Source organism: Arxiozyma heterogenica (genome assembly GCF_036370985.1).
Source record: "Arxiozyma heterogenica strain weizmannii chromosome Unknown scaffold_11, whole genome shotgun sequence".
Taxonomy (NCBI): Eukaryota; Fungi; Ascomycota; class Saccharomycetes; order Saccharomycetales; family Saccharomycetaceae; genus Arxiozyma; species Arxiozyma heterogenica.
Genome location: NW_027042664.1, coordinates 637,952 through 653,309, shown reverse-complemented (window position 1 = coordinate 653,309; position 15,358 = coordinate 637,952). Strand labels below are relative to the sequence as shown.

The window sequence follows — 15,358 nt, the reverse complement described above, 5'->3', positions numbered from 1 at the left end:
CAATTTATCTATAATAATATACAATATATACTTATATAATACTTTTACTACATATCAATAATAACTTCACAATAGCACAAATAAGTACAAACCAAAAGTAATAAGGAAATTCGCGTCTTCAAACATCATTTCTTTTGTCTTCTACTAATTCTTCTTTTCTTTTTAGATTTGTCGGATTCGACTTCAATCTTTCTTTTTAGGATATTGTTCATTAACTTTTTATCTTCAATGACCGTAAATTTCTTATTAAATGCATCTTTACATGCTACTAATGAGTCATATTCACATTTTAATATTACGGAAGCCATTAAATGTCTCAATATAGATTTATCTCTGACCGTGTGTAACTTTGCTGTGTCCAAGGTTGGATCAACCAAAGAGTACCCGGTCAGTCTTTCATCTATGCATATTTTCCATATGTTATCACATTCTTTAGTTATTTTACCACTAGCTAATAGCTGAAAACATTTTTTTGATACTCTTTGGACATACCTTGTCAATTCTTCTGATCCCATCTTATCGATATCTGGTATTTGTAATAATGTGACTAAGATTTGTAAAAACAAAGAACATTCTGAAGGTACATCACCATCAATGTAACATTCACACGAATCCACTACAATATCTTCAAACTCAAGATTTTCTTGTACGATATCGTTTTCTTTGATAATGACACATATTTCTTTTAGTAAATCATCTATTGAAGTTATATTTTCAAACTGTGTTTGCAATACTTTTTCAATAGTAAAAAAGGGTACTTCACCAAAATCATATTTTGATCCACCTTCCTCTACGTATCCATATCTTCTGAGGATCTCACTATTAGGATGCTCTCCATAAAGATTATATACCTGTTCCCCTTTACTGATGGACCTAGTAGCATGCATCTTTAAAGATAAATCATCATATATTAAATTAGCATTGCATCTTTTGGTGTCTGCATTTAATGTATCAGCTAATGGAATCATAGATTTTAATCTCTTATCATCACGAACCGAAGTGATTTCTCCTTCATGTATAACTTCTATAATCTCTTCTTCTTGATCATCATTATTTTCTGATTCGCTTTCCTTTTCTTCCTCATAATCTTCCACATCAAAAGAATAGGACATAATCACACTGGCCACATAGACAAAATCCTCCCATTGAATAGATTTCATAGATTCATCTTCAATCTTAAATTCTTTAATCAATTCTTTAATGTCAGAGAACATTTTCTTTGCATTTTCTTTTCCAATTCTGTTTAAAATCAAAGAAGGTTTCAAATGTTTTAATTCTTCATCATTCCAGTAGATCAATCCATTCATGTCCTCCTTAGTTGGGAATACCTCAAAATAAGGCCACCACTTACTATGATTACCAACTACTCTTAACTCGTATAGAAGCACAAGAATAAGTCCTTCCCAATGCCCTACATTATCATACAATTTTTTTTTGGCATGTGGATATCTTTTAGAAAATTCACATGTCTCAATATTCAAAATTGATTCTCTAGATATCTCAAATAACACTTCATTTTCTGCAATGTTATCAACAGCTATAACACAGCGACCTTGATTTTTTTCTCGAAAATCTACAATCTTAATCTTAGGTGATATCTTCACATTAATATCCTTAACCAACCAATTTAAGAAGTTCTCTGTATTTTGCTTGAATGTATCCATATTCAATTATTAGTTAAGATAAAAAGAAATACCAAAATAATTTGCTCTCTTTTAAACTTAATACATAAAACGTTGTTTCTTTGCTTCCTGGATTCCTAAATTAAAACTTCTCCCCATCTCATATCTTATCCTATTAAACATATGAAATCTGTGGTTTAAATTTTCTCTCTTTCATCTTTTTGTGAAGATCTCAAACATAAAAAAAATCTTGAAATCTTCAATGGTTGTATCTGACAAGATACTTTAAATAACATAAATACATAAATAAGTAAAAAATACCAATAACAAATATATTGATTACAGAATACTATATTGTTATAGGAAAAATTGTAAAGAAAAATATATACTATAAAAAAACAGAACAGCTATATAGTATGTGAGTAAATAAAAATAAAAACAGAAGACGCTGGTTCTAAAATATTGTGAATCTACATTTATCCCGTTACTTTATAACTCCATTAGTTTATTATTTTATAGACAAATACCCTCAAAATAATAATAGGCAATTAAGAACTCATAAACACACTCAGTGAATGATTGCTAGATTATATATAATTCATTTATGTTTAGTTTTCTTCTTCAGTATCAAATGTTTCTCCTTCTTCATGATTTGGTTTGACCATCAAATTACCATCTTTATCAACAGTAACATTGACAGTTTCACCTGGTCTTAGTTGGCCCTTTAGGATATATGTTGCCATGGTATTTAGTAATTCCTTATGAATTAATCTATTTAATGGTCTTGCACCATAAAAATGATCGTAACCATGGTCTGTTAACCATTCTTTAGCTTCATCTGTTAAAACCAATTTCATTCTCTTATCAACTAATCTCTCTTGGATTTCTTTAATTCTAATATCTACAATAGATCTCAACACCTTCTTTGATAATCTATTAAATACGAGAATATCATCAATACGATTAATGAATTCAGGTGGATACGATTTTTTCATCTTTTCAATAACCTGTTCCTTCACTTTGGGATCAACAATCCCTGTGTCAGAACCTTCCTTTCCTTCACCAACAGACTCATCAGCTAAAAGAATATCTTGACCAATATTAGATGTCATCACAATAATAGTATTACGGAAATCAACTTGATGCCCTAGGGAATCCGTTAATTTACCCTCATCAAGTACTTGTAACAATAATTTAGAGACATCTGGATGTGCCTTTTCAAATTCATCAAATAAGACAACAGAGTATGGCTTACGTCTAACTGCCTCGGTTAATTGACCCCCTGATTCACTTAATACATAACCTGGTGGAGCACCAATTAATCTTGATACAGTGTGTTTCTCCTGAAATTCTGACATATCAAATCTAATGACGTTGGATTCATTATCAAATAAGAATTGAGCTAAAGCTTTAGTTAATTCTGTTTTACCAGTACCAGTTGGACCTAAAAACATAAAACTAGCAATTGGCCTCTTCTCACTAGTTAAACCAGCCCTTTGTAATCTTACTGCATCAGAAATAGCATGTATGGCTTCATCTTGACCTACAACTCTCTCCTTCAATGATTCTTCCATGTATAATAATCTATCTTTATCACCCTTCATTACAGTTTCAGTTGGAATTCCTGTCATTCTAGCAACTACTTTGGATATATCATCAGAAGTGACAGAATCATGTAATAGATTATTATTTTCACTATTTTCGACACTATTCTTTTTTGTAGCTTCAATCTTCTTTTCCAACGTTGGAATTTTAGAGTATCTTAACTCAGAGGCTCTAGTATAATCACCATTTCTTTGAGCCTGTTCTAATTCGATTCTTGCTTTTTCCAGATCAGCTTTACAGTTTTTAACTTCTTCAATAGCCAACTTTTCTTTATCCCAGATCTCTTTCAATCTGCCCAATTCTTTTTGCTTCAATTCTAAATCTTCTTTTAACTTATCCCGTCTTTCCTGTGACACAGGATCAGTCTCCTTTTTCAATGATTCCAATTCAATTTGAATGGTCATTATTTGTCTGTCTAATTTTTGAATTTCATCTGGTTTTGATTCATGCTGTAATCTTAACACAGCACAGGCTTCATCTACCAAATCAATTGCTTTATCAGGTAAAAATCTATCATTAATATACCTATTAGATAAAACGGCAGCTGATACTAAAGCAGCATCAGTAATTCTTACCCCATGATGCACTTCGTATCTTTCTTTTAATCCTCTTAAAATAGAAATAGTGTCTTGGACTGAAGGCTCGTTTAAAATAATAGGTTGAAATCTTCTAGTCAACGCAGGATCCTTTTCAATAATTTTAAATTCATCTAAGGTAGTTGCAGATATACAACGTAACCCCTTAGCCAATTTTGGTTTCAAAATATTAGAAGCATCCATGGCACCTTTCCCATCACTGCCTAGACCCAATAACATATGCACTTCATCAATAAACATGATTGTCTTATCATCAACCTCATCTAATACGCCTTTCAATCTTTCTTCAAATTCACCTCTGTACTTAGCACCTGCAATCAAAGAACTTAATTCTAGATTATATAGATGTTTACCCTTTAAAGATTCAGGCACTTCTCCACGAACCATTCTTTGTGCTAAACCTTCGACCAACGACGACTTCCCAACACCAGCTCTTCCAATAATGATGGGATTATTCTTTGTTCTACGGGACAGAATCTGTATGGCTCGAGATATTTCTTCATCTCTACCTATATTTGGATCCAATTTCCCTTGTTTTGCCAGTGCAGTTAGATCTGTTGCATACTGTGAAAGAAAAGTTTTTTTATTTGGATCAGTTCTTAATTGTACATAATGCCTTAAGGCATTTCCTGTGACAATGGAAAACGGAATCCTTGCCAAAGGGACGGTTTTAGAAATTAATAGACGATTTGACACATTTAACATACTGAGTGTCGTCTGGATCGTTTATGGTAACTATTTTTCTAGTTAAAACAAAAAACGTATATAAAAACGATAATTTTTGTAAAATTGGTTTATAATATCTTATATATATGTTTATTTGTGTTCGCGTACATATAAGTATATTATACTAAATGTGTCAAGATGGTCTTAAATGTTTTGAGATCAAGGGGTACACTTTAAATCTGACATAATGAAATTCTCACAAATTTCGGGATATTCTAGAATGTTCAAGAAAAGGGGGAGATTCCAAAAAAAATAAAAAACAACCAAAAAACCTAATAATTTTTATTAGGTTGAACAATATTTTCATATTATATTTTTATTAACCCTAATCTATGGATTATGTATTAAGGATCGCCTATAAACCATATAGGAAAAACTTTAAAATCTTATTGCCCGTTTAGGTGAAGGAGCAAAATACCTTTTGTTCCTATTTCATTTCTGAATTTTCGTTTATAATTATTTCCGCTTTTCTTGATGAATACAGTGGAAGTATATCCGATTTTTAGAAGCAGAATAATATAAAATATAGATATTTTTATCAAAAACATATATACAATCAAATACCGTTATATATTATTATGTGGTGATATATATTACCTAAAAAAAACAGTGTGTATTTATTCTTATAATTATATGTCAGTGCATATTATTGTCCATAGATGCGTTAAAATGTCAGCATAAAAATAAAATAGTATAGTTAGGGACTTGAATTAACCAGAACCAATCATCTAGTTGCATTTCTATAAACTTGGTTCTCCGAATTTGGTTGTATCAAGCATGCAGAAAACATACTGATTTTATCAGTATTGATAAACAATATTTTAATGCCTAAAGATTGTAGTGAAGAATCTATTTAGAGTGAAGGAGCAGGTGGAGGAGGAGGAGGAGACTGGAATTGATGAGATAATTGAGGAATACGTGGTAATTGTTGTGATTGTATATTTTGTAATTGTTGTTGACGATGCTGTATATCATTCATATATTGATCATTATACATCTGTATTTGTTGTTCCATATGGAATATAATATTTTTTAGATTGGAAAGTTCCTTTCGTAGTATAATGTTTTCTTGCATTACTTCATCATACCCTCTTACTTTTAATTCTAATAATTTTACATACTTTTCTTTCCGTTGTCTAAAAGCCTTTTGTGCATTTCTGTTTTGTATGGCTCTCCTAGAATCCCTTAATCTTTTAGACTTTTTTTTGTTCAAACCTAATGTATTGTTTTCCTCTATATTAAAACTTTCATTAACTGGGCTCTTGTTTTCATTTGTATTTGATTCTTTCTCCTCAACACACTCTTTTGTTGTAGGATTCAAACTATTATCTGTTGCTTCAGTGGCCATTTTCATTATTGGGCCATTTTCCTTGTCACTAACTACAATATCAGATTGCCCAGTATCAGTGTCAGTAGCACTAGCAGTACTTGCAGTAGTATTGCTAATATGTGAAGGTACCAAAGGTAACTGAAGAGCATTGTTATTCTCGAAACTAGTTGAACTTTCTTTCTTTGCAGCTTGTATTGAATCATTTTTTACTTCTTTGGAAATTATAGGATCTAATGGATTAGTTTCAACAATTTTAAATGTGTTAAATTGTGAGATAATAGGGCTAACTTTATTGTTATTATTATTTACATTTGGAATAGTATTTAAATTCTGTGGTTTCCATGGTTTTGGAAACACATTATCCTGCTGCAAAGAGTGTGTCGTTGTGGATTGAATTGGTAATGACATAGACGTTAAATACTGATTTTGCGGTTGTCTTTGACTAAAGGCAATGACAGGTTGTAACAAATGCATAGGTGATTGTAGTTGCAGGATTGTCGGTGCAGACAACAAAAGGGGTTGTTGAGTTGATAATTGTCCTGGTTGTGTTGTATTCACTACTCTTGTTGTAGTAGAATCAGGATAAGCTTCTGTGCAGCCATTAGCTGTAGTGGGAAATGGAGTAAACCCCACATAAGGTAAGTTTGTATTTTTGATTCCAGTATTTGGAATCATCGAAATATTTGATATACTACTTGTTTTATTGTTGGAAAAATTTTGTATTGGTGTCCTATCTAAATTTGCTTCACTTTTCACAGTTTCATAGTATTGAAGCTGTGTTGTTGCAGATGGTGTTACTGATAATTCAGGCTGTAAGCCAAAAGGTGTCTTGATTATGTGGTTAGAATTTGTTATAGGAACTATGGAAGGATCTATAATTGGTTGTTGATAAGGAGGAATACTTACAGTATTTTTTAAGTTTGGTGAGAGTATACTTTCATTAGTATTTTTATTTTTATTTGTCACTTGATCAGATTCTATTTTTAATGATGGTGAGTTATGTATTTTAGATTCAGTAGAAGTAACTCGGACATTAGGTGTTGAATTTGATAGATTACTGATTGTTATTAAGTCTTTTTGGTGAATGTATTTATTTTTGTCTTCCATATTTGCATAATTGTTAAATCCATTATAATTCATGAATTAGTAAAAAATAAAGTCTAACTCAATAATCTGTTATTTGGATTTGTATATTTTTTATTTTATAAATAAGATTTGGTGAAAGTGAAATAGATTAAAAATAATACAACTTCTTTTTTTTTTATGAGAATTAACACTTTAATTAGAAATTTTGTTATTTATTTTAATATATAAAGTTTGGCAAAGTAGTTGAAAGATGCAGAGAAGTAGGGAAATTCAGATTTTTGTTTAGAAGAGAAGAAAGTAATAACTGAATTGTGTTTACTATATATGTCTAGTCCTGGTATTAAAAAACTTAGTAAAGATTAAAAAAGAGATGTTATTGCTATTGGTACTAAGTTAGCTGATTTAGTCTGTTGAAAACAACTAAGCAAAATATATTATTGAATTTTCGATTGATTTGTGCGGACCTATTTTCTATGTAGAAACAAACAACCAAAAAATAAAGATATGGGAAAGATAGTCTAAAAATCTATGAGGTAATTATAGAAAAGTTTCTATAAATATAACTACTAATGTGGCATTTATTTTTGATATTTTCGATAAATGCTGTGCAAGACTATTCAAAAAAAAAAAAAAAGGCTTATAAATGAAAAAAAAAAAATAAAAAAAAAAAACGGAGGAAAATATGCATCTATAGACAAGAATGATTATCAGATGGTTCTTAGGTTTAAAAATTCGCGATTTACCAATTGTGATGGTATTTGAAACGTGTACAGAATGAGCTATAAACATAAGATGACAATAACTTTATATACAATAAAAAAAATTATGTCATTATGTTATGTAAACAAGTAAAGTCGAAAAACCGGAGAATGCGGTGATGTATTGTTACCAGAATGAATTCATATTTTTATAATTCTATTCTCTTTCTTTTGTAATTGATTGATTAATAGAAACATAAGTTTACATAATTGATCCAACCGAAAAAGAAACGACTAAAAAAATGGGAAAAAAGAAAGAAAAACAAAAGAATTTAGACAGAAAATGCCAAATAAAATGATTTCCTATTTAAGAACAATAGAGGTCGGATATAACTATAAAACCAGAGGAAGTCTAGATTATATGCAGAAATTTAGGATTTATATGAAGATATTTTCTGTTTGAGAGGTGTATGTTGTATACGGAATTTAAATTCTTATTCTTTTTAAAAAATATCATTAATTTATTTGTTTGTTTTTATCAAAAGATGTACAAGAAATTTTCTGAGTAGGGTAGGTATATCATTATATTTTTTATACAAGAATATGCAATTGATGTGTACTATATTTGTTTTTACATAGCTTGAATTGAAATAGGGTTTGAACTTGAAGAAAATGAAAAATATCAAATTATAAAAAGCACAAAAAAGGCGTCTAGAATTTCAAAATAAAAACTCAAAAGAACAATGTGTAATGGCTTTTTGTTTTTTTCGATACATATATTGCCTAAAACAGAAGATAGTAACTAGATACGATATATATTTAAGATAAGAAAATACAATAGATAACCTATAAAACGGAGGGTCCCGGAAAGGAGAAAGAAACAATGAGAAATTAAAGAATACAATAAAATGATTATTTTTTTCAGGAAAAACTATTAAATGACAATAATGAAGATACATAATGAATATACCGAAACAAAATATATAGCAACTACTAGGCAGGTTGAATAAGACAATTTGCAACCTGATAGTATGAATAATTGGTAAAGGTAGTGCTCGCTGAAGAATATTTAATGAACGAAATTTTCTTAATAATATAAATCATATAAGGTTTTTTTTCTACCTACCATGCTTTTTAAACATAAACTAAGTTTTTAGCCAATAGAACCAATAGAATAGAGTATATTGTATTGATGATTTGAAATAGATTATGTCTTCTTCCAGCTTATATAGTTATTTATCTAATTATTAATCAGAATTGAGACATGGTTTGCCACACTCAATATATCGAACAAAATTTTACAAGAGTTGTCAAATGTATATGTGTATATACCAGTGTGTTTGGTCGGTAGTGACTGTTAGCATGTTTCCATAAAGGTAAATTATTTAATATTAAAATATTTTTTATCCAAATAAAACTCTAGCCCTTAACAATTGAAGAGGATCTTTTGATGTTTTTAATTAACTGTTGTTCGTGATTATTTTATGCTTGTTAAGACGGTAACCATTTAGCCTATTACAGTTTTTTCGAAATTTAGATATTTCCCACTATCTTTTTCATTAATGTGGGGGGGCGGATTAAAAAAATAAAAATGAAATGAAATGACCATTATGTCATCTTACCTATTCTTGAAACGGGTATAAGGACAAATAAAAAAAAACGCATATAAAGAGAAAACGGATATAAACAAAAAAAAATTCTAGACTGCAACTAATTAAGTTATCTCCTTTAACATTACTAAAGTTTTATGTGAATACGCATTTCTTTTTCTTTTCTTTTTACTTCCTCAAGTATAACGTACTTATGTAAAGTTCTCCACAAATTGAGAATTGCCAGTAGTACTGCACCATAATGACAAAATAATGTACCTCAAAAGAAAGGGAAACATTACTCTTCTAACTAATACCCTAAAGCGCAGCAAGGTATTCATCATGATGACAGAAAAATGGTCCTCATATTATATAAGGAAGTAAGAAAGGTATTATTCAACAGACAGGAGAGAATACCAAAAAAATAAAAATAAAAAAAGAGGATATTACAACAGAGATTCTACATGAGAAAAAAAATACCGTTTATAAAAAAGGAAATAAGGATGGAAAAGTGGCGGTCCTCTGGAAAAATTTACGAACAAAAAATTACAAATAAAAAAAAAAGGGCGCATATATAGCACCGGCACAAAAATAGTCTTGCAGGTAAAAATCGTTTATGTTTTCCTAACAGTCATGAGTATTCGGATTTAAGGTTTATGGAAGACGTTTTGAAATCATTCAATCCCTATGGGTTTCAAATACAGTTTATATTGAATAAATTATATCAGGCTAATCTAATAATACATTAAGTCTTTTTTTTTGTTAATTTTTTGGTAAAACTATGAAAGTATCACCTGAAGTATCTTGTTGAGATTTAGAATTTGGTATTTTTTTTTTTGAAGTTCAGTGATATATTAAACATTTAGCAAGTAGTTCAAGAAAAAAAAATTATAGTTTGATAATAACTGAGTGAAGACATTATATTTTTTTCTTGTTATTGATTAAATAATAGTAAGGTTATGTATATAGTTACAAGAGGGGAGTCAGTAGTTAATTCCTCTTTTATCTATTTTTTTTTTATTTTTAAAATGGTCTACGTGTAACTATTTATAGAATACATTATATGAAACATTTTAAAGCTTGTCTGTAATAACAATATAAGTATACAAAAATTGCAATAACGTCATAATTTATCATTATTATTATATTTACAAAGATCTAACCATATAAACTCCATTAATGGTAAAAATATGCATAATAATTAAAAATGGAAGTATAACAATTTGATAGTAGTAAGATATTGAAAAGCAAATCCTGAACTTAATAATTATTATTATATATATATGTAAGTTATGCTTGTATGATGCCCAAATGTAGAAGATCTGGACTTGGCATCTGTGCTAGAAATATACACTGTGTAATGAGTAGTTTTTAGTCTATGGATAATGTTTTGAAATCAATAACTGAGGATAATGACGGTTTTTTTTAAGTATTTCAGATTATTTGATATTAGTATACTTGTTAAAAAGAATATCGATGCATAACACAAACTTCGCTTACTCTTTACTATAGACTTGACTAGGGAAACTCAACATTTATATTGGTATTTTGAAAAGCAAAGTGCATTTATTATGTAATGCGTTTGTTTATTGAATATGAGTGAAAGTTCAGTGAGGAAACGTGGATATTATTCTTAAAAAGTGCTGTTCGTCTTTGATTCCATGACGTATATTTTGAGTATTTTTACTATTCACAATTATATAGCAGTTTGGATGGGATTTAACCTATTATTAACGAATACAAGAACCCATATCATTCCAACCATTAACTTTATTACGAATTTTTTTTAATATTCTAGGATCAAATAAGGAACCAGATATTATGTTTACATCTTCTCTATGATTGCTTGTCTCAATTTCAGTTGGATTAGTCTCTATAATATCAGTTGGATTACTACTATCGTGATGGATAGCGTTATCGCTATTATTATTAGGATTAATTAAAGTACCGCTGTCATTAAAATCAAGCATATCTTTACCTATAATATGATTATAGATAATTCTGCCATTGCTTTCAACCTGAAGATTGTATTTATTAAATATTTCCCAATTTTCTTCATCATCAAAAAACTCCCAATACTGTGTACCTAAAGAGTCACCATTCGTAGAGGTAAACATGGCAGCTTGGTCAGGCCTTATCTCAGTAGTATTGTTGTTGGCATTTGTAACGGTATTGGATATCTCAGTGTCGCTATTTGTTCGACTAGTTGCTGAAATATCATTATGATTAAGACTACTTAATGGATTATCCGGAGGTGGTAAGTCTTCATCATCTCGCCATTCATTATAAAGAGCATAATAGGAATGCGTAAAATGTTGATACTGATAAGAAGAATCTCTGTATTGATACATGGATTCTTTAGATGAAACGCACAGAGTACTAGTTAAAGTTTGTAATTCTTTGGATTATAATCAAACAGTTTCTGATTCAAATTTACTTTGATATTTTTATCATGTATCATTTCTATAAATTTCTTTGTATGTAACATTTGTAAAACTTGTACATTGTTCTTTTTTATTTTGTACTAGAGGTGAACAAATGTATGAAAAAAGATATTAGGAGCTAAAAACTGTGAAAACCTAAGTTCATAGGAATAATATGTAATAAAATATGTATCTCATAAAAAGTCTAAAATATTGTAAACTTAGTACTTTAAGTGGTTGTATTGACATAAGCAACTAAGTGGATAGACATAAAGCTATTAATGGCACGTACATGTAATTGAGTTTTTGAAAAATGGAGTATCTATACTATGCAATTTTTATTAAATATTGTATATCCATCCAGAAAATCACCTAATTTTTAAAGAAAATTGTAAAAATTTTATCTTTGGAATATTAATATCTGGTAATACATTTATTTTTAAAACCTTGGATATTGTTATAGGAATATAAAAAATGTGATGAAGCTTCTTTATTATGTTTATGTCAGCTTCATATTTCTATGAAGTAAAATACTTAACAGAGTTCTATTCCAAATGAGTAATTGGAAACTCCAAATTAGTTAAAGAAACTACTGAAACTACCATACTTTCTAGATAGCAATTTAGCTATCCATATATGCAAATGTTTTTTTACACCATTCAACTGGTAATTACCCAACAATTTATACCGCATTAAAATAAGTATCACTAACATAAAATGATTCATGCCAATTTTATCTTGATATGTATCAATGCACTAGATATAAAGCAGTAACTAGAATTATTCTTGTACATAATAAATACTAAAGGTTTAATTTAATGTTTAACAAGAAGTATATATTACTTCAAGAAAAATCTATAGTATAAATTTTTGTAAGGTTCATCTTTCGATTAAAAACGAACTATTAAAAGAGAAAACTTAACAAAACTTTTTTCCAAGAGTAATAACTATGGAGAAAATATAATTTGATTGAATCTCAAAGAGCAAATGTTATATTATACACAAAAGTAATAGAAAAAGTAACTCACCAACAAAACCAAAAAAGTAAAAACAACTGAATTGATCTTCGTGCATTCATGCATTGTTATTTCCATAAATATCGTCATAAATCCTTTCTAATCGTAATAATTAACCAAAGTATTTTTGGAAACGGTTAGGGGGATTGAAAATAAACTAGAGCAAAAAGCAAAAGACATTTCTCTTGTTCCAGTAAAACTTCCAAGTCATTTGAATGATTTGCTCTACGTATTGAAAACAATATAAAAGAAAATGTAAAAAAAATAACAAAAAATTAAATAAGTACCTGGGAACAAATGTAGCAAAATATTTTAAACCAAATCTTCTGGATTTTGCATATTTGATAAATCATAAAGTTTGCTATAATCAACTACATGGCCATTTAGTAACCCCTTATTATCTTTTGGTGATTCTATTAATCTGAGCCACAGTGGTGCTTTATAATCACCGTCTAACCAAAAGTCTTTAATATTTGTCCAATAGTCAATCTTATTCATTTTTGTAGAGTTGCTTGCAGAATTGTATAGAATATTTAACGGATCATTATATTTATGTCTATCTTTAATGATTCTTATCCATGATTCCATCCCAATTATTTTATAATACAAATTCATTTTTATAACTTTATTGTGACCACCATCATTATCAAAACCATTAACCGTATCATTAAAATCATCTAATCCATTGGCATCTCCATCTAAAATATTCGAATTTGATTTATGTAACAATTCTTCTGGAGCACTATTGAAATATTCATTGAAGCGGTTGTTTGTAGACCTTCTTTTTGACAATAAGATAAACTCATAATTAGTTACACCTTGAATGATTTGTACCCATTGAATGATAAACAACATTGTTACCCATGCTAACTGCAATGCAGACCATGCATTAGCTAAGAAAATTGTTGGATCATATTGATATCCAAAACATAACTCATCATCTCCTAAAAGATAACATTTTGCATCCTTTCCTAATACCACCTCATAATAATCCTCTTTGATGTCAAAGTATTTAAAAGATAATTTAATAAAAATTATAATTGCTATTTCAACACAAGTAACAAACCAAACAAATTTTTTATGATTCATAAACCCAACATCATTATATATCCATGGACAAAAGTGATCAAATCTTGTAATAACATGTTGTTGAAAAGAAGAGTATTTACTTCTAATTGGTTTTCTTACTTGAGTTTCAATACAGAAATTATTCGTATCAAAATGACCGATTGATAATAAATCTGTTATTGTGGAACGAATAACATCATGATTTTTTTCAGTTTCAATAATACCAGGATTTGATTGAATTAATTGCATAAATAATATGAATGACATAATGATTAGGATAGATAATAGTAACGATAGTATCGAACGTCTCGAAAAAATGACAAAAATCATTTTCCAAAACCATAGTGCAGATACGATAATTAGACTGTTAAAAAATATTCCGGCTACTAAAGGTGATTTTGAAAAAGTCACTTTATAAGGTGATTTATTGTTAATAATTAATGTAGGCAATACAAACTTGTTTAATCCAAATTTTAATAATAAACTAATGACAGCACCAAATAATAGAACAAACAATGGGTTCAAAAACTGGAATGAAACAAAAATTGGAATCATTAGTATTAATGGCGCAAAAAACATGATTGTCTTTGCATGCAAATCATTCTTCAAATAGCTTTTGATTCTGTATCCATTTTCATCAAAACCACTATATAATAAGCTATTGCGCAAAGAGCTCTGTTTATTTAATTCATTGGCGATATCAAAACAATTTTTACCATCCATTGTCTTAGCAAAAAAATCAGCTTGGCCTTCCTTAATCAAATGTTTTAATACTTGTACCTGCCCCTTTACAACACCCCAATGTAAGGCAGTAAAACCAGAATCATCTACTAATTTAACATTTGCACCAAATTTTAACAACATTGATACGGTTAAGGGATCTCCTTGATATGCTGCCCAGATCAATGGTGTTCTATTTTGTAAATCTCTACAATCTACATCAATTAGACCAGTGTCCACTACGAAATATAATATATAGCAAACCAGCATGATGTTTGAGCTGGTTACAGCTAAATGTAGAACATTAAATCCTTGATCATCACATAAGGTAGCATCAGCATCTGAGTTTTTTAACAAATAATCTACTATATATACATAACCATACCTTGCAGCCCAATGTAAAGGAGTAGCATTCAACTGACTGGATTTAAAATTTGGATCAGCACCTTGTTTTAACAAGTATTCTACAATACTTAATCGATTATTAATTGCAGCCCAGTGTAAACCAGTTACTTTTTCGATTGGATCAAAATCTTGACCAATAGTAATTGCGTGTGATTCAACTAACCTCTTTATTGTAACCAAATCACCGGCTTGACAGGCGGAATGATATTCTATCAATATAGGATCACTATTCTGTGAATTATTAGTAGTATCTTTTCCAGCCTCTAAATTTTCTTCTAATGATGTGTTATTTGAAATTACTGCTTGCAAAGACGATGTATCTGCATTATCGATCTCATTAGTTGAGTTGATATCATTAATGTCGGTTTGTATATTATTATGGGACTGATTGTCCATTAAAGGTTCTGTGTCAATAGTCACCATTTTAGTTATTATCTTAGGTAATTTTCCTTTACTTTTTAGTCAAATAGAAGA

The 15,358-nt window shown here is 29.3% G+C and overlaps 5 protein-coding genes across 5 annotated transcripts; all 5 read right to left on the bottom strand.

Annotated features, from left to right (window-relative positions):
• Window positions 1-125: 125 nt before the first annotated feature.
• On the bottom strand, window positions 126-1,664 carry RKM4 (ribosomal lysine N-methyltransferase; the record flags this gene model as incomplete). The annotated part of the gene is made up of 1 exon (XM_064856966.1): window positions 126-1,664. The coding sequence occupies one exon, from the start codon at window positions 1,662-1,664 to the stop codon at window positions 126-128; it is 1,539 nt and encodes a 512-aa protein (XP_064716099.1).
• Window positions 1,665-2,230: 566 nt separating this feature from the next.
• Window positions 2,231-4,528, bottom strand: HSP78 (chaperone ATPase HSP78; the record flags this gene model as incomplete). Its single annotated transcript, XM_064856965.1, has 1 exon — window positions 2,231-4,528. One exon carries the CDS (start codon window positions 4,526-4,528, stop codon window positions 2,231-2,233), a length of 2,298 nt encoding a protein of 765 aa, XP_064716098.1.
• Window positions 4,529-5,402: 874 nt separating this feature from the next.
• On the bottom strand, window positions 5,403-7,019 carry PWA37_000283 (bZIP transcription factor; the record flags this gene model as incomplete). The annotated part of the gene is made up of 1 exon (XM_064856964.1): window positions 5,403-7,019. One exon carries the CDS (start codon window positions 7,017-7,019, stop codon window positions 5,403-5,405), a length of 1,617 nt encoding a protein of 538 aa, XP_064716097.1.
• Window positions 7,020-10,982: 3,963 nt separating this feature from the next.
• On the bottom strand, window positions 10,983-11,603 carry SWM1 (Swm1p; the record flags this gene model as incomplete). The annotated part of the gene is made up of 1 exon (XM_064856963.1): window positions 10,983-11,603. One exon carries the CDS (start codon window positions 11,601-11,603, stop codon window positions 10,983-10,985), a length of 621 nt encoding a protein of 206 aa, XP_064716096.1.
• Window positions 11,604-13,003: 1,400 nt separating this feature from the next.
• AKR1 (palmitoyltransferase AKR1) lies at window positions 13,004-15,307 on the bottom strand (the record flags this gene model as incomplete). The annotated part of the gene is made up of 1 exon (XM_064856962.1): window positions 13,004-15,307. The coding sequence occupies one exon, from the start codon at window positions 15,305-15,307 to the stop codon at window positions 13,004-13,006; it is 2,304 nt and encodes a 767-aa protein (XP_064716095.1).
• Between the last annotated feature and the right edge of the window lie 51 nt (window positions 15,308-15,358).